General features: G+C 54.4%; 10 protein-coding genes across 10 annotated transcripts; 4 read left to right on the forward strand and 6 right to left on the reverse strand.

Annotated features, from left to right (window-relative positions):
• Positions 1–334: 334 nt before the first annotated feature.
• Positions 335–550, forward strand: DL89DRAFT_230818 (uncharacterized protein; the record flags this gene model as incomplete). The annotated part of the gene is made up of 1 exon (XM_040884906.1): positions 335–550. A coding segment is annotated over one exon (216 nt), but the record flags the coding sequence as incomplete, so codon positions are not given.
• Positions 551–902: 352 nt separating this feature from the next.
• DL89DRAFT_76484 (family 24 glycoside hydrolase) lies at positions 903–2,085 on the reverse strand. The gene has a single exon (XM_040892059.1). The coding sequence runs from the start codon at positions 1,855–1,857 to the stop codon at positions 997–999; it is 861 nt and encodes a 286-aa protein (XP_040738987.1). The 5' UTR covers positions 1,858–2,085; the 3' UTR covers positions 903–996.
• Positions 2,086–2,686: 601 nt separating this feature from the next.
• DL89DRAFT_273232 (uncharacterized protein) lies at positions 2,687–3,359 on the reverse strand. The gene has a single exon (XM_040889047.1). The coding sequence runs from the start codon at positions 3,175–3,177 to the stop codon at positions 2,938–2,940; it is 240 nt and encodes a 79-aa protein (XP_040738988.1). The 5' UTR covers positions 3,178–3,359; the 3' UTR covers positions 2,687–2,937.
• Positions 3,360–6,693: 3,334 nt separating this feature from the next.
• DL89DRAFT_273234 (uncharacterized protein) lies at positions 6,694–7,751 on the forward strand. Its single transcript, XM_040889048.1, has one exon. The coding sequence runs from the start codon at positions 6,775–6,777 to the stop codon at positions 7,726–7,728; it is 954 nt and encodes a 317-aa protein (XP_040738989.1). The 5' UTR covers positions 6,694–6,774; the 3' UTR covers positions 7,729–7,751.
• Positions 7,715–10,128, reverse strand: DL89DRAFT_273235 (acetyl-CoA synthetase-like protein). The gene has a single exon (XM_040889049.1). The coding sequence runs from the start codon at positions 10,062–10,064 to the stop codon at positions 7,779–7,781; it is 2,286 nt and encodes a 761-aa protein (XP_040738990.1). The 5' UTR covers positions 10,065–10,128; the 3' UTR covers positions 7,715–7,778.
• Positions 10,129–10,597: 469 nt separating this feature from the next.
• DL89DRAFT_263321 (uncharacterized protein) lies at positions 10,598–11,392 on the reverse strand (the record flags this gene model as incomplete). Its single annotated transcript, XM_040885889.1, has 1 exon — positions 10,598–11,392. One exon carries the CDS (start codon positions 11,390–11,392, stop codon positions 10,598–10,600), a length of 795 nt encoding a protein of 264 aa, XP_040738991.1.
• A 668-nt stretch (positions 11,393–12,060) lies between these two features.
• On the reverse strand, positions 12,061–12,981 carry DL89DRAFT_298296 (Thioesterase/thiol ester dehydrase-isomerase; the record flags this gene model as incomplete). Its single annotated transcript, XM_040890784.1, has 1 exon — positions 12,061–12,981. The coding sequence occupies one exon, from the start codon at positions 12,979–12,981 to the stop codon at positions 12,061–12,063; it is 921 nt and encodes a 306-aa protein (XP_040738992.1).
• A 477-nt stretch (positions 12,982–13,458) lies between these two features.
• Positions 13,459–15,499, reverse strand: DL89DRAFT_298297 (uncharacterized protein; the record flags this gene model as incomplete). Its single annotated transcript, XM_040890785.1, has 2 exons — positions 13,459–15,368; positions 15,415–15,499. 2 exons carry the CDS (start codon positions 15,497–15,499, stop codon positions 13,459–13,461), a joined length of 1,995 nt encoding a protein of 664 aa, XP_040738993.1.
• A 162-nt stretch (positions 15,500–15,661) lies between these two features.
• Positions 15,662–16,730, forward strand: DL89DRAFT_273237 (uncharacterized protein). Its single transcript, XM_040889050.1, is given in 3 exon segments — positions 15,662–15,845; positions 15,865–16,401; positions 16,421–16,730. The coding sequence occupies 3 exon segments, from the start codon at positions 15,756–15,758 to the stop codon at positions 16,580–16,582; spliced, it is 789 nt and encodes a 262-aa protein (XP_040738994.1). The 5' UTR covers positions 15,662–15,755; the 3' UTR covers positions 16,583–16,730.
• A 16-nt stretch (positions 16,731–16,746) lies between these two features.
• Positions 16,747–16,969, forward strand: DL89DRAFT_298299 (uncharacterized protein; the record flags this gene model as incomplete). The annotated part of the gene is made up of 2 exons (XM_040890786.1): positions 16,747–16,785; positions 16,817–16,969. Coding segments are annotated over 2 exons (192 nt in total), but the record flags the coding sequence as incomplete, so codon positions are not given.
• Between the last annotated feature and the right edge of the window lie 35 nt (positions 16,970–17,004).

Consider the following 17,004-nt stretch of genomic DNA (forward strand, 5'->3'; position numbering starts at 1 on the left):
GTCCGGAGTCCCCCTGCGCCACCATAGACAAGGCCGAAACGCATACGTACAAAGGCCCAGACAGACGATCAGCCTTCCTTCTTCCCCTCAGTCAATTTTTGGAGAAGTTATTTTGTTCCATATATTCGATAACCACTCATTCCCCAAGTTAACACCATGGACTCAATCTTTCAGACAACTAATCCAAAATATGTTCACTTCAGACGACGCTAATAAGAATACAGGTGATCCAGTACATGCTGTGGAAGATGGTCAAGATCAAAGGTCAATGGCACCACAGTTCCTCAAGCGCGCCAAGACACCCTGCATGCTGTTTTCACAAGCAAACTAGAAGCGTGTGCGCAAGGAAAGTCCTGAAGCCAGCTTTGTCAATGTCGGCGATCTTCTGGGCATCATGTGGACAAATCTAGCCAAGACAGAGAAGGCTGTATATGTGAAGATGGCCAGAAATGACGCGGAACGCTACGAAAAGAAGCTGTGCTGCGATAGGACCACGGCAGCGTATAAGCCAACAAGGCAGTCAAGGATTTCTTACCATATAATTAGATGACCTTTCTTGACGATGAAGTGGCAAGGGCATTCGAGCAAAGGTGCTGTAAAGGTGCATTACATGGCTTCACATTTGAGTAGCAAGCACTCAAAGACGTGCTCAACCGTGTCTTTTCTTGCGCAGGTCGTATACATATCGACGAGTTTGTACTGCATGGCATGTGCAAACTTGTTGAGTGCATCGCCTTCTCCTTGCCACCCACTCCTCCCATCCGGCACAATTTGGCGGCAGATGTCCATACTTGGTTCTTGGAACAATATACACAGGTCTCATCTGCGCTGCGACCGAAAATTCTGTGCTCTGCTCCATTCATATCCAGAGGAATGCCCAATAGTTCAGAAAATGATGGTATTTACGAATATACTGACAGTTTTATGTTGCAAGAGCGCTATCGCCTGGCCCTTTTGGTACAATTTTTACAGAGTGAGCCTCCAGCTGGGTCGAGATTACTGGCAGTTGGGGAAAGCCAGCTTTGATGAGGGCGTGTTGAACAGGCTGATCTCGGCATTACGGCGGCGGACAAGCCCATCAAACACTCTTCCACCAGCCAGGCGCCACTTGGGCAGCTCCTGTGCAGCCACCGTGCCTGGATTCTCGCCGGCATTCAGCCGCCTGATCAGGGTCGATGACTTCGCGTTGGAGCAGCCGACATTGAACACCCACGATGTCAGTGCACCCCACTGGTTGTCGTTGAGCATGATCGAGCTCTTGAGGTACGTGGCAAGGCACGACGAGTAGGCAGGGATGTCGTCGTTGAGCAGGGCGTCGGCGGTGGACTGGCTCAGCGGGAAGCCGTACTTGACCTCACCGCAGCCCTTGGTCTGGCATCGGTGGCCAAAGCCGACAGTCGGCAGGCCGATGGGGTCAGGCGAGGGAGCTGCCACGAATTTGTTGGAGCTCTCATACTCTTTGATCAGGCTGACAGCCGCAGAGTTCAGAGTCCTGCAGAACCCGCTGCCGCCAGTGCTGCCGGTGTTGCTGGTGCTGCCGGTGTTGCCAGTGTTGCCAGTGTTGCCACCAGATGCACCACACTTGTCAGCGACGTAGCTGCTGGTTCCGGTTTTGACATAGTAGTCGGCGACATAGCACCCGTCCTGGGTTTTGTCCCACAGCGAATCGCCCTTGATTGATTCACCTTCGGTCTGGCAGGAGAGCGTGACGTCGTCACCACTGCTGTATGAGCGGACAACACCGTAGCTTGTGCCAGGGCCAGAGCGGCAGTTAATGTTGTTTCCCTTGATGGCATACCCGGACGCAAGCTGGGAGAGGGAGACGAGGGCAATGGCAGAGATGGAAGAGATCTTCATGGCTGTATGTTGAAGGGTTTTTGCGGCTGTGTAAAAGCTAATGTTTTTGTTGGAATCCGAGTGTTGATGCTCTTTCCGCTTTTCGCTGGAAGATTCCTCTAGCTTTTATATGCGTGCCCGGTTACCAGCTCATCACCAGTGCACGGTCATGATATGCACAGGCGCCATGTGTGCCTGCTGACTAAAGGCTTGGGGTGTAATTTTAGAAAAATCACAAAAGACCGTCGGCGCTATTATTAGTCCATCACCCAGTTTGACCAAGTCGGTGCAAGGTGAATACATTGGCACAAGTGCATGCAGCAGGATGAAAACAGGCTTTGCATAGTGCAAAGACATGGCAGCAGGGCTGAGCAGCAGCGGAGATTGAAAAGCCAGCGGTGCTAAAAATACCTTGCTCTTGCAGTTTTGTGCTGATTCCTGGTTCTCCTACTACAGGCGCAGATGCAAATACGGGAAAGGGACAACTATTACATAACCAGTCTCAAGCAGGCCGGATCGAAATCCCGATGGGAACTGGAATAATCCATTTGCTAAAAATACATGTTGCCTGGGATGCAGAAGCCACTGGGTAGCAGGTGTGCTGTGTGCTTGACACAATGAAAAAGAATGCAAAGACATGGTGTGAGGCTATGTGTACACCTACGGCAGTCGTCTACATTATAGTCGTGATCTACGAGCATGTATCCGAGATATATAAGGAGTCTAGATAGCAACAGTGCCGTTAATGAGGAGCACAGACATGGTAGAACAGAGTGCCACAGCGCAGGCACTATGGCCATGAGGCAGGTAGTCTGTTTTATTTGTCTCAACTGTTGTAGTCTGGATGCTATTCTGTGGACATACTGGATTGGACATATGTCTTCATAGCAGTGTGGTGTCGTCTGGCATGGCCATTCTGGGCAGTATTAAAGAAGGCTATATGTGGCCACACACGAGCAGTGCGCAAGTATATTGTAGATTGGTTTTCAGTTCTGCCATGGTGCAAAACAGATATAGTGCTGCAGTATATATTTGTCGACAGATTACAAAGACTAGATATCAAACTCCACAAAACAGAGTGTCAGACATGGGAGATTCCTATCAGTGGATCCAGAAGACCTGGGCATTGGCCGAAGCGACAGCGACAGCAGCGATGGCGAGGATAGTAGTGTAGGCGTTCATTGTTGAAGTTGGTTGGGTACTGAGGAGTTGCTGGTTGATGGTGGTGGAAGACGAGTTAGCGGGGGCGTCTTGCCTTTTATATATGTGGATGGATGACTGCCACGCCCAAGCAGCAGATATGCATTCTCGCTGAATACCGATTGTGCCAATTATATGCATTTATAAAATTGGGTATAGTCCTTGAAAACACTTACCGTAGAAAGGACATGCATGCACTCGTATTCACTCCCAATAGCGTGGGCTGCGATTGCCGCAATAAGTGCTGGGAGCATGCCATTCCGGATATCAGCACATGTTCTTATGCCACTACAAAGGGAAATCCCAGTCATTTTTGATGTCACGATACGCTGTCAATTGGTGCAATTGGTGCAATTGGGAAATGCAAAGTCGTGTACAAGACAAGGATATCGTCAGTTAATAAGGGATGCCATTCTGTCAATTGCATGTGCAATCCAGCAATTGTGCGCCACTGCAGGGTGCAATGGTGCATAGATGATTCTGGTGCCTGTATTGAGACTGGAACTCAGCCCGCTGACCATGGCTCTGTGGATCTGAATCGTCGATTGGTACGCCATTACTCCAATGATATTTCTACACCGACACTTGCACTGGCATGAAGGCGACCTGGGTATCTGCCATGAAAATCATCTTCTTTTTGTTCTGCACCGTATAGTCGCACAAGTAGTTCAACGATAACAAAATTGCTGGGCTTTTCATCACTTTAGATATAGCCGGACCATCTATGACATTTTGTTGACGACAGATACTACTACCAGATACCACAGGTAGTGAGCCAATAGCCACTACAAATCCGTAATCATATCGATAACTCAGCATCCACCAGTTGCTGATTTCTGAAGGCTGTTCGCAATGGTGATGGGCGAGTAGTTGCTTGCCCGCTATGCAACCGGCCTGGTGCTGGCATCGTAGCCGTGGAAAATGGTGGACTTCGCATATCTCCAGAACTCTGCTCACAATAAATGGCAGCAAGGGCACCTACCGCGTTCTTTTCTACTTCATTACTATTCACTTGTCTATTTTTCTGCCAGCTTTCTTACCAACCTTCTGCCATGCCTTCACATCCCCAAAGCTTGCCTAAAACCTGCACACCTCCATGCTAGAGACTGTTGACTTTTGTGTTTTGTGATCTCTGGTTGATAGGCAAGCTATGAAACAATTAGGTCATGCTCCACATTTGCATGTACCCGAGACACTTCACTTGTGTCGCCATTGGAGAGAAGTTCCTACCAAAACCTGTATGGAAATGCCTCCTGGCGCAGTGATCCGAACCCTTTTGCCTCCACCAACAATAGCTACAGCCGACATTTACTGGTAGATTTCTACGGCAGTTCATCATGGAAGTACTCCATATGCCATAGCACTAACAGTTTACTGGAGCGGCTTTATGGCATACTATCGCTTAAAGGACCCAGTCCCTCTAGAACCCCCCATGTGCCCACCGAAATACCTGTCGGCCACTGCAGCGCTGATTGACCTTTCCCTTTCTGAGGATAGTGACAACGTGAGCCCTTGTCATGAATTTCCCATTTCCAAATTCCACTGTAGCGATATATCCAGCTGCTCTCAGGATAGCTCCAAGCCTTGCTTCTTGCGCAACTTCAACTGCAGTACGTGGTCAGAAATGTAGAATGCAGTGCTTTCTACCTGCAGCTCTGTCAAAATTGTGCGCCTTGTCGTTTGTATCTGTATCCACATACTCACATGAGGTCGAGATCGAGACTATTTGGTGTAGCGCTCCATCCCAAAAACACCTTAGCGTCGGAAGCGCCTCTCAAAGAGTACTTGCAATGCTGACTACAAGCGACGACGGTATCCCTATTGCATATCCTCACATGGCCATTGAGGCTACACTATCGCATTGAGACTCCAGTGGATACAACTGAGCCTGATCCACTGCCTGGCACTCCGCTCCTTGCTTTCAAAAGATTGGTGATCGTGTGCAGGTATCAATTCAATAACGACGCCCTTTCAAGGGAATGACCCTTCACTGGAGGCTCAGTACATGCAGCTACACCCTTGAACGGCCTCGGTCCTGCGTGAGTGTGGTATTTTCTGTAGCAATCGACTTTCTGGACTCCAACAACTCGGAATGGATATATCAGACAGTGGAGTTAGTGGTAGGATTCAGCGCTGTGCGGGTTTTCGTGAGGTGCCAGAGTGCCTATTCATTATTGCTCCTGGAGCAAGAGTTCTGAAAGCTAGTAGGCACGGGGAACTCCAGCACAATTTCTGTGCCTATTGGTCTCATCAGTCGGAATAGTGAGATCCTGGACGTGCCAAATATCTACTTCACACCTCACCAGCTATTTCGAGTGTCCAAGCACCTACCATACCTCAAGCAGCTGAAACCCGATATCGATCCGACAGATATACTGCATGCTGATGGTGGTATCCATAGAGGATGTCATGATGTATGCCATACTCGTAGGGAACAAGTGGAAGAGCCAAGGCGGATAGCGGTCTATTTATCTTGCGGCCACACACATGTTATGAGCTCATCAGCCCTGTTGACATTGGAGTGCCGATCCACTCCCACGTCACCATGCCAACAACCAAACCACATAAAATCAGACCTCAGACAGACCGGACCCTCCCCTTTTCCTTCAGTCAATCTTGTTTCACTTTTATTTTAGCTCACATACACGCTTGTAAACACTCGTCCCATTTCCAAGGTTAACAAGCCCCATGCTCGGCCATCTGGATAGGAGTTGCTCGGATATGGATATTGCCAAACAGCTGAATATTCAGCGATATTCTCTGTCTACCAAGTTGACTGGTATGGAAGTAACATGGGATAGCTGAGTAGATGGATGTGTGTAAAACAGAAGCTATTCCCTTGGCACTCTGCCCAGCTACCCGATATGGGAAAACATATATACCAGCTACTAGATCCTCACACTTCCCTTGATCAAGCCTGGTGGTCAAGTGCTGACCTCACAGCGATTGCATGGACAAACCACCACCAAGAGTTTACTCGTCGTCTCGAAGTTGCAGCATCTGCCACTTAGTCTACGTTCCATTTATTATTCTCATAGGCTATTAACCCATGCATAGCCCACAGGTAGTGTGTGATTCAGCATATATTTACTGAAAGTATGAAGTAAGCGATGAAGAATGTACGTGAAAAGCAGGTTCAATTACATAATCTATTGATGTCTAGAAGTTGCTGACAAATTTGAAGTGTATATCCTTGATTTCTTGCAGCAATTGTAGCCCCGACATGGAGCCGCGTAGCTCGCCTTGCGGGCTTGCAGTAAGAGCGATGGTTTCCTTTTTGATTTCTTGCAGCCAATTTCAGTGGATATGCTCTACTGCGGCCGGTGTGCATGCACAGCTTGGTGGAGTATTATGCTATCATGAGTGCCTGCACGCTGCCCCCTTGAATATGTTTCATGCCAGAAATCAAGAGCTGCAACGAGGATAATGGCCATATCATTCTATCGAACGTTCCTACAAATTATTTTTACACATTTTGTTCCTAGAGATGTGATTAGAAACCTAAAAATACCTTGTCAATGGCTGTTTTCCTGAAGAAACAAGAATATGCACAGAAACCTCTGCGGAGAATGTTGCCCAGACTTGCTGTCCACAATAGTTGAGATAGTGCATATAAAATGGAGAAAGCGCCTTTGTTCGCCGGCAATGCTAACAAAAAAGCACTCCCTTTCTCTTCCCGTCTCCTTTTTTCATTACCATTCGAGTTTAGGGACGCCATTAGTTCTTCTCCAAGCAACCATGAATTTCAACAAGCTGAAGGACGTCGCCTCGGGCGCTTACAAGCAGTACAGCCAAGAAAAGTCCAAGAATAACAATACCCAGCACCAAGACTACAGCCACGGAAGCAGCGGATATCCTCCCCAGGATCCGTACGGCAACCAGGGCCAGCATGGCGGCTACAGCCAGTCGTCGCATGGTCAAGCTGGGCCAAACAGCTACCCGAGCCATGACCCATATGGCCAGCCCCAGCAGAATGCATATGGCCAGCCCCAGCAGAATGCATACGGACAGCCTCAGCAGAGCGGATACGGACAGTCTCAGCAGAGCGGATACGGACAGTCTCAGCAGAATGCATACGGACAGCCTCAGCATGGGGGGTATGGCCAGCCTCAGCATGGGGGGTATGGCCAGCCTCAGCATGGAGGGTATGGTCAACCCCAGCAGAGTGGATACGGCCAGCCCCAGAACTGCAACGATCCCTATGGAAACAGCGGCCCATATGGCCATAACCAGCAGCAGCAGCAGCAGCAGCCACAGCATGGACCGTATGGTGATCATAGCTCATCAAACAACCATGAGACTGCTCAAAAGTCGTCTGGTGTAAAGGTTGGTGGTGTTGATGTCGCTGCCGCTGCCACCCTTGCATCGGGTCTTCTGGGGAAGAAGAGCGGTAGCTCCCATGGCTCATCGTCCAGCGGCAAGATTGGCGGTGTGGATATCGGTACTGCTGCCAAGGTTGCATCTGGCCTCTTGGGGAAGAAGAGTGACAACTCCCATGGCTCGTCGTCTGGCGGCAAGATTGGTGGTGTTGATATCGGCACTGCTGCCAAGGTTGCATCAGGGTTTCTGGGGAAAAAGAGCGGTGACTCGCACGGGAGCTCAAACAAGTCTTCCAGTGGCATTAACATTGGCGCTGCAACCAGTCTGGCATCAAGCTTCTTTGGAAAGAAGGACAAGTCTGGTGGCCACTAAAGTATAGCATTTTGCTCATTAGTACCGTTTCTCCAATAGCACGCTAAAAATTACTCCTGCGGACTGGTCTTGATCCAGCCACGAACAGCGTTCCACAGCTCATCCTTGACTACCTCCTCCTCAATCGTGGCCGGCGTCGGAATCGGGCACACGTCGGGCGAGTTGCCATCCATAGCGAGCTTGCTGATCATCGACCGGATCATCTTGCGCAGGACCTTGCCACTACGGGTTTTGGGCAAACGCTCAACGAAAATAACGTTGTGCGGGTAGAGCGATGCGAATGGGCCGACGCGTTGGCGGATCTCCCTGACCAGGTCGTTCTTGATCTCGTCCAGCGTATGGTCTAGGCGGTGGTGCTTGAGCACGGCAATGACTACCGGCACGCTTCCCTTGATCGAATGCGGGCGCGCAACCACGCATGTCTCGGCGACCTCATTGTGCTCGACAATCACCTCCTCTAGCGAGCTGGTGGAGATGCGGTGGGCAGCCACGTTGATGATGTCATCGGCACGCGACAGAATGTGCACGTATCCGTCCTGGTCGATCATGCCGGTATCGCCAGTGTCGTAGTATCCGGGGAATCGCTTGAAGTAGGCGCTGAAAAAGCGCTCCTCGTCGTTCCATAGCGTGTTCATGATGCCGGGGGGCAGCGGCAGCTTCAGCACGATGTTACCAATCTCTCCGCGCGTAGCCTCCTCTGGACTGTGGTCGATTTCGGTGTCTTCGTCGAACTCATCCTTGATTCTGAGCACGCGCAGGTCAACACCCTGGACGGGCATGCCTGCGCTACCGTACTTGATTGGCGGAATCTCACTGCCGTTCTCGGACAGGCCGACCTGAATTCCGACCAGGGGAGAACCCGTCTCTGTCTGCCACCAGTTGTCCGAAGCCACGTTGTTTACAGGACCCACGATTTCGTGAACCACCTTGCCAGTGTCGTCAACACCAGTGACATGCCTGACCCACCAGCGGTGGATCTCTGGCAGGCACCGTTCGCCAGCAAGGAACATCGCCTTAACGTGCGACAGGTTATATTTTTTGCGATATTCTGCGTGCGGGTCTTCGCGGCGCAGGATCATCATGGCCGTAGGCGCTGTGAAGAATGTGTTGACCTTGTGCTGGTCGAGTACGCGGTAGAAAGCGCTGGGATCGGGTGTGCCGACAGGCTTGCCTTCGAATAGAACGGTTGTGCTTCCGTTGATCAGCGGGCCGTAGCAGATATAGGAGTGGCCCAGGATCCAGCCCAGATCACTGGCAGACCAGTATACCTTGCCAGGTGCGCACGCATACATGCGCTCCATCGTGTACTTCAGAACAACAGCATGGCTGCCGCTGGGACGCACTACACCCTTGGGCTGGCCGGTGGTCCCGCTGGTGTACAGAATATACAAAGGATCGTCCGAGCTCACAGTCTCGAATCCATGGTACAGCTCGTTGTCTTCAATTGCGTCGACCGCCTCTGCCCACGACACCTCACCCTCGTTGAGAGGCACCACCAGCTGTGGGCGCTGCAGCACAACAACCTTTGCCGGCCTCGACCTGCAGACCTCCAAAGCGCCATCCAGCAGTGGCTTGTACGGCACAATCTTGTCCTTGTTCTCGACGCCACAGGAGCTGGCCAGAATGACCTTTGGCTGGCAGTCCTCGATGCGCTTGGCCAGCTCGTTTGACGCAAACCCACCGAACACCACTGAATGAATGGCGCCCAGGCGGGCGCATGCCAGCATGGCGACGATTGCCTCAGGCACCGCGCCCATGTAAATCAACACACGATCGCCCTTGCTGACTCCGCTGCGCCGAAGCATGGTTGCCGCCTGCTTGACGCGCTCCAGCAGCTGCCCGTACGTGTACTTGCGCACCGAGCCGGTGACCGGCGAGTCGTAGATGAGCGCAGTCTGGTCAGCGCGGCCGGACTGCACGTGGCGGTCCAGCGCATTGTAGCACACGTTGAGTTTGCCATCGGGGAACCACGACACCTTGTGCGGCTTGGCTGGGTCTGGAGTCACCATCGCCCTTGTCGGCTGCTCAATCCAGTCGATTTCCTTGGCTGCTTCCATCCAGAACTCCTCGGGGTGGGTCAGCGAGTACTGCCGGATCTCCTCCTGCTTGTACACGGTCTGCGAGGCTGACCGGCTTGTTGTAAAGTGCCTTGAGTTGAATACAGACGGCTGTATCTTGGCAGTAGCCAGACCACACGGCGTTGCAGCACGGGCATTGCGGACGGCTGAGAGCTGACGAGCGCCAGATGGCACTGCAGCAGCGGGGCTCCGAATAGCCGATACGGCTGGGCGTCGGCTGGATGCTAGCGCAGTCCTCACAAGAGTGTATCGATTCATTACGTGCTGATAGACTGAAAAACTGGACTTGAAGAGTAATAAAGTGAGGCGCTTGTTTGTTGTCGGGAGAAATCAGAGCGCTCTTGGGAGAGAGAAGCCGAGGGTATTTATACCACGCGCCATTGTCTGGGATTCGGTGGGAGCCGGTGGGAAAAATACTGCAGAGGGATTGCGCCTTATCTTTTGGAACCAACTCCTGTCAATGCAGCGACATAGGGTAGCCTGCCCCTTCCCCTGACATTGCCACGAAACCTCGCTCAATCGCCGAGACAGCAGGCGACAATGGCGGTTTGCGGTCATGTGCTGCACCGTCAATCCTGTCCTCTGGCGAACAGTCACAGCGTGCCTTATCCACGCTTGTGTGACAGGGACCATGCGCTCCCGCCCAAAAAGGCCAGCGCTAATTAAGCAAAGGCAATCAGCAGAATGGTGATTTTTCTTCAGATTCTTGTAGCAGCTGGAGTAATGGAAAAGAAGGCTATTGGAAACATTGCTAATAGGGATATTTTGTAAAACACAGCGCGAGACGCATCTTAGGCGCGCGGAATCCGGATGACCAGCACCTCGGCCTCGAACTCGACGCGGGCCTCCTTCAGCTTCGTCTTGGGCGGCACAGCAAAGCCCTTGCAGAACGACACGTGCTCGCCGCGAGTGCACGAGCACGAGTGCTCGACGTGCTCCGGCCACATCCCGCAGTGCGAGTGGAAGACGCCCTCGCCATGGACAACGATCTTGCCCTCGACCACATCGACAAAGACCTTGGACTTGTCGGCGCCAGGCAGGTAGGCGTGCAGCTGCCAGATCTTGTCGGCCGTGTAGTCCTTCATGGTCGGGCACCACTCGGACTCGACGATCGCGTACTTGTCGATGACCTTGTAGCACGGGTAGATGCGCCAGGTGGTCGGTTCCGGCTTGGGCGCCGGCTTGGGCGGGGGCGGCGCCGGCTTGCAGCAGTGGCAGTCGTGGTGGTGGTGGCAGCAGCACGAGTGGCATGACGAGTGGCATGACGAGTGGCAGCTGTGGCCGTGCGACCCCTTGCACTCCACCTTCTTGACCTCGACCTTCTTCTCCTCCTTCTTCTCCTCGACCTTCACCGTGACCTTGACCTCCTCCTTCTTCTCCTCCTTCTTGCACTCCACCTTCTTCTCCTCCTTGCCCTTGCACTCCACGCGCACCTTGGTCAGCTTGGGGCCCGGGAACGCCGGGTGGTTCGTGTCCCATTTGTGGAAGATGTCCTCGCCCAGCGGGTGGAAGAACATGTCTGCTGCCTTGTGCAGGCATCCGTCGGCCTTCTTCAGGTCCTTGTCAAAGCTGCTGAACATCGACATGGTGGGTTTGTGTATGTGGGTTGTTGCAGCGGGTCGTGGTCGTCACGTTGTACAGGTAATATAGCGGCCGTCTAATTGTCCTTGTAGCGTATGCGGGGGTGTAGCTGATGCAAATAAATGTCGCAGAGGTCGTCTATCCTGCAATATCGCGGTTAAAGGAAGCGGCTAGCAGAAAAAGTGTGCGAATAGTCAAAAAATGTTTTCGTGCTGAAGAAGAGAAGAGAACTGCTCGGGCCGCTCGCCTCCCTTTGCTTGCTCCCGGTCTTTATGTGGGTTTTGCGAGTCAGCGGGGGATAGGGTGCGAGGCGTGCCGTTGTTTTTCTGCTTTTTTCTCTGCTCCGTCCAGGCCAGTCCGCTCTGGGGAGGGGGAGGGCTCCAAGTGTAGTGCGCAGTATCCCAAGCGTGCGCCCAGCGGACGCCAGCGATATAGTGTTGGTCACGATTTGCATTCCTATTTCTCAGCGCCGGCACTCTCGCTCAGTATAGTGCAGCTGGAGGTGCATGTCCCACATCCCCAAGGAAAAGAAACATGCGGTGATTCGAGGACCTGACCGGCGCCATGATATTGTGCCATCTTCGTCGCGCTCCCAGTCGAGCGGGCTCCTCCCCTACGTGCGCGGGGCAGGCAGGTTCTGAGCGCCTGTATTTGGTGGAAAAGCACTGTAAGGTTAGAGTTTGGATGCAGGCAGCAGATCAACAATCGGGTCAACTTCGACGCGTGCCTCCTGGGCTGTGCTGGCAACAAAGGACCCGTCCCTTGAGAACATCTCGCCGACCACTATACCGCGCCCATGACTGAGCTGCGGGCACTCGGTCTTGTACAGCAGAAAGTCGCCCGGGTCCGCCGGCTTATGGAACCACACATGGTGCCCGATCGAGACCAGTCTGCGCAATGTGTCTGGCGCCGGGGCAACGCGCACGCCAAATGGCCGTAATGTGACCCGAGTGAAGAGCAGATCCGAATACATGACCAGAATGCACTGCTGCATCTGCTGCGACCGCAACCTGTTGTCCGGGCACCGCAGCCACAGGTGCTGCTTGGCAGGCGCAGGCACAGCTATGTCCTCGTCGACCTCCTTGACCCAGATCTCCGCCGGAAACCCGCCCGGGTAGCCCTGCGGATCCAGCACATAGTGGTTTTCGGATGCAGGGTTGCCACCGGCCACCGGCAGCGTGCCAGGCGCCCCTGCCTCGGGCGGCACAAAGCCAGGCATTTCCTTTTGGTAGGCGTGCTTGCTGGCAACGTTACTGCCGTGGGTTACGAAATTGCAAATCATATGCATGACAGGCTTGCTGTTCTGGTGGCTGGTGATTACACGCGAGCAGTAGTTTCGCCCTTGGCCCAGCGTGGCTACTGTGAAATGCACTGGTGCGGAGACGGTTACGCGCCGCAGGAACTGCGTGTGCAGGGAGTGTGCGACCCAGTCGGCGCCTGTGGTGCGGAATGCGGCCGCCAGGGCCTGGCCCATCAGCTGGCCGCCAAACACAGAGGGCGCGTGCGGCGGATTCCACAGCTGTCTGCTCTTGAACGACCCGTCGCCAACTTCCTCCAGCTCCAGCAGTGTGTCGATGTCGAGTGGGGGTTCCATGTGTGGTTGCATGGCGAAAAAATGTGCTTGCAAAGGAATGTCTATGGTGTGTCGGAGTTTTGCCCATTCGCGACCAGGCAGGGGGGCTATCATTTATATGCAACCAAGGCGGGCTACAGACATCGGCAGGGTGTCTGTTTGGATTCCGGTTCACTACGCAATGCGCGCCATGCATTCTGCTATTTGGTTATTTTGGTTTTTCAATAGAGGAGTCCAGGCGCCACTGCCTGGCAATGGACCGGGCATAAACGTGCTGTTCTGCAGACCAGTACGCCACAGCCGAGCGGCGCTCCCTGCTGCCCGCAACGACAACAACCGCCAGCGGCATATCAATCGCTGTGCTGTGCCGGAAACGGAGACATGGTGTGGATTCAAGCGCATTTATGCATCACCCTGTATTGAAGCCACATCAAGCAGCCTGGCAAAAAATAGTGCACTCAAAACATATGATGGTGTTTCTTGGCAAGTTGGAAATGGCTATTGGGGTGCTGACGACTCGTCGCGCATCTGCTGCTCAAACTCCTGCTGTAGCCTGCGTGCCAGCTCTTCGTCGCCAGAGGTATCAGGAATGGTGGTGTCAGGAACCGATGTCTGGCCCAGATCTGGTGGCGCTGTAATCTCATCGTCATCCTCTTCCTCCTTGAGTAGATCCTCCTCAACCTCATCTTCCTCCTCCTCATCCGACGACCCATCGGCCCACCGGTCCTTCCACCGCTCGACCTCATCAACTGCGTCGTCTCCGTCCTCCTGCGGCGCTGCTGCTGTCGGTGGTGGCACGACATGTGTCCGTTGCGACATGCTGTGCACAGGGCTCTCCAGCTCATCCAACACCTCTTCATTGGCGACAACATCGCGGGCCTCGTTGCCCATCGACATATCCAGCAGCTGCTCAATGGTCTTTGGTACAAATCCCTGGTTGCTCTCAAACACAATCTCAACGACCTCCGAGTCAATATTCGGGAACATGTCGCGCACCAGCGCCAGCGTCGCGGTCCATTCAGACGTGCCCATGATCAGCTCCTGCACATTGGCCGTGTCCTGCTGGCTATGCGAGTACTCGCGCTGGTGCCTCGGCTGACGTGAGGACTCGCCCGGGTACTGGGTGCTTGCGCTGCTATCGCGGCGGCTGGGCGATGTGGCGCCGGTCTCCGAGGCATTGGGCGTCGACAGCTCGGAGATGAGGCGGCCGACAAAGTTGTTCGTTTTCTCAAGGGTGGTCTTGGCAATGCCGCTGCCCTTGTCGATCAACCACTGGGCGCGCTCGGCGCTGAGATCCGGCACGGGCCTGCGCTGGGCCTCCTGGCGCTTCTGCTGGGCGGTGCGCTCCTTGCCGCGCTTCTCGGTCTCGATCTCCCAGATGGTCATCTCGATGTTCTTGTCGAACTCGTCCTGTGTGATGGACAGGCAGGAGGCATCCATGCTTTCAATGAAGGCCACGGCGCCCTGCAGGTTTGTCACATAGTAGCCGGCCTCGGACTGCATTTTCTCGGCCGACCGGAACCGCATGATGTACTGGATGTTGGACACCAGCTTGGGCGGCGCTGCTGTAATCACGACGTAGATGAGCAGCGGCAGGAATTTGTCGGCGCCCACGTCGTTGCCCTTCATGTGCTTCAGCAGACCGTAGATCACCGTGCAGCAGTTTAGGACGCAGATGACCTTGTCGCGCGGCGACTTGAAGTTGTTCATCTTCAGCAGCTCGGTCTTTGCGAACTGCAGGAAGGCCGTGTTCTGCGGGCTCTTTGGTATGTCCAGGTGCTCCTCCTTGATCCACCGGAACAGGCTCACCTTCTCCCTCAGCACCCGGTCCTTGTCCGCGTCGTCCGAGGCCGTCGGCGAAAAGCACACCGGGTACAGCCGATTCATCACCAGCTTCTCCATGCCCTCCCTTGCATTCTCAAACTCGCGCTCGCCCGCATACATCCACACGCTGCACTCGCGCATCTTGCCCGAGATGAAGTCCAGAAAGTCGTGGATAAACCTGACCTGCTCGCCAAGCGTCAGCGGCCGCCGCGCAAACTCTGTCAAAAAGTTCTTGACTGTGCGTGCCACCGGCTTGGCCTCGGGGTTGCGCAGCTGCTGCAAGAACGTGTTGTAGTTGAACCCGTCGGTCTCCGGTTGAAACTGCGCACGCAGCTCTGCCGTCTGCTCCGACGCGGCTGCCTCGGCCGCCTGCGTTGACTGCGAGGCGCTTATCTTCAGCGGGTCGAACTGGTTGATGATGTCTTGGATTGCATCGTGCACTTTGGAGGTTGAGGAGACCCGCTGTACTACTGGCGGCGGAGGCAGCGCCTCTGCCAAGGTCTCGGCTGGTGTCGAATTCTCTGGCTCATTTGCAGATGGCGAAGCGTCGGGCACGGCAATTGGCTCTGTGGGCTGGTCGCCGGCTGGCTGTGCGGTCTCCTGGTTGTCATTTTAGCTCGGCGGTCTGACCGGTGTCGGCTTTCGGAGTCTCGACGGTGTTGGGCTTCGCCTCTGCCGTTGGCTCTTCGCCTGCAGCTGTATCAGGCTTAGTCATTATAATGGAAGCGAATTGGATTGCTCTAGAAGGCGCTGGCAGGAATGGAGTAAAAACGAGGCAAACGTGCAAGCAGCAGACAGAGCCTGGTGTCGTCAGTGGAAGGCGGCGGTCACGCTTACCAATCTAGGCTGGCAGAAAATTATCCTCACTCACCTTTTTCTTCTCTCCACACGCAGTTTTCTCATATACCACAGATAGCATTTCAGCGAAAATGGACGCACTACTCAAGTGGGCGATTCTGAATGGAGCCACAATGAACGAGGACGCGCCGGACAACGGCACGCGGCCAGAGCCAAAGAAGATCGATCCCGAGATCCTCGATGCGATCCTGGGCAAGCCGGCCGTCGGTGCAGATGACCGAGTGTGTGGACGCAGCCGAGGACACGACGCAGTCGGTCGACGACCGCGAGATCGCGCTGGACAACCTCGAGATGCTCATTGAGAACATCGACAATGCCGCCAACCTGCAGCCCCTGGCGCTGTGGCCGCGGCTGGTCAAGCTGCTCGACGACCCCGAGCCGTCGGTGCGCACCGGCGTGCTGTGGGTGATGGGCACGGCCGTCCAGCACAACCCGAAGGCGCAAAAGTCGTTTGGCTCCAACAGCTGCCTGAAGGCGGTGCTGGAGGTGCTGCGGGAGGACACGGTGGGCGAGGTGCGCGCAAAGGCACTGTACTGCATGTCGTCGTATGTCCGGGCGAATGTGGCTGGGCTGACAGAGTTCATCAGCCAGGGCGGGCTGCTGGTGCTGCTGCAGGCGATCGAGAGTGCGGCCACGGTGCTTGGCCAGAAGACGTTCTTCTTGCTGCGCGCGCTGATCGACGAGGCTCTGGATGAGGAGACGCCGCAGGAGCTGCGGCCTGGCAGCACGCTGGCCGACGCTATCGTCGAGCTCGGCTTTGTTTCCGGCCACAGCCAAGGCGATCCAGCCGATGGTTGCGAGCGGCGAGTCGGGCGCGGTGGTCGAGCAGGCAGTCATGTTCTTGGCTGCTCTGACCGGGACCGCAAAGGGCAAGGGCGCAGTGAGCGGGAGCGCGGAGCTGAAGGAGCTGGCGCCGAAAATCAAGCAGACTTTTGGCTGATTTTGACATTGCCGGGCTGGACACGCTGCTTTGAGGATCAGATCAAACCAACGCGATGGCTGGCAAAATGCTCGCGTTCAAACAGAATGCGCGCAAGCAGACTTTGCGTTTTTTCAACTCCTCCAAAATACACATTTTACACATATTTTTCCTCTCACTTTGAAATGCTGGCTGACAGTACCGCGCAGAGGGTGTTTAACCGCGTAGAGGGCGACGACAGGCACGCCGCCGGAGCACTCGGGCGCGTTCCGGATCGGCCATCGCTCGTACATACAGCAGTTTGCCAAGTTCTACTCCGTGCGCCTCGACGCGCTCAAGCCGCTGGTGCTGGCCAGCGCGCAAAAGAAATGGTCGTCGCGGGCCTCGTGCACAGCCAAAGTCCTGAACGTCGAAAGGTCACAGCTGACATATATTGCTGGCAC

The sequence above is a fragment of the Linderina pennispora genome (genome assembly GCF_002104995.1).
Source record: "Linderina pennispora strain ATCC 12442 chromosome Unknown DL89scaffold_181, whole genome shotgun sequence".
Lineage (NCBI taxonomy): Eukaryota > Fungi > Kickxellomycota > Kickxellomycetes > Kickxellales > Kickxellaceae > Linderina > Linderina pennispora.

Excerpts from the sequence above, each read along its gene's own strand:
- DL89DRAFT_273232 (XM_040889047.1), bottom strand. The coding sequence starts at position 3,177 with ATGCATATAATTGGCACAATCGGTATTCAGCGAGAATGCATATCTGCT.
- DL89DRAFT_273235 (XM_040889049.1), bottom strand. The coding sequence starts at position 10,064 with ATGAATCGATACACTCTTGTGAGGACTGCGCTAGCATCCAGCCGACGC.
- DL89DRAFT_76484 (XM_040892059.1), bottom strand. The coding sequence starts at position 1,857 with ATGAAGATCTCTTCCATCTCTGCCATTGCCCTCGTCTCCCTCTCCCAG.
- DL89DRAFT_273234 (XM_040889048.1), top strand. The coding sequence starts at position 6,775 with ATGAATTTCAACAAGCTGAAGGACGTCGCCTCGGGCGCTTACAAGCAG.
- DL89DRAFT_273237 (XM_040889050.1), top strand. The coding sequence starts at position 15,756 with ATGAACGAGGACGCGCCGGACAACGGCACGCGGCCAGAGCCAAAGAAG.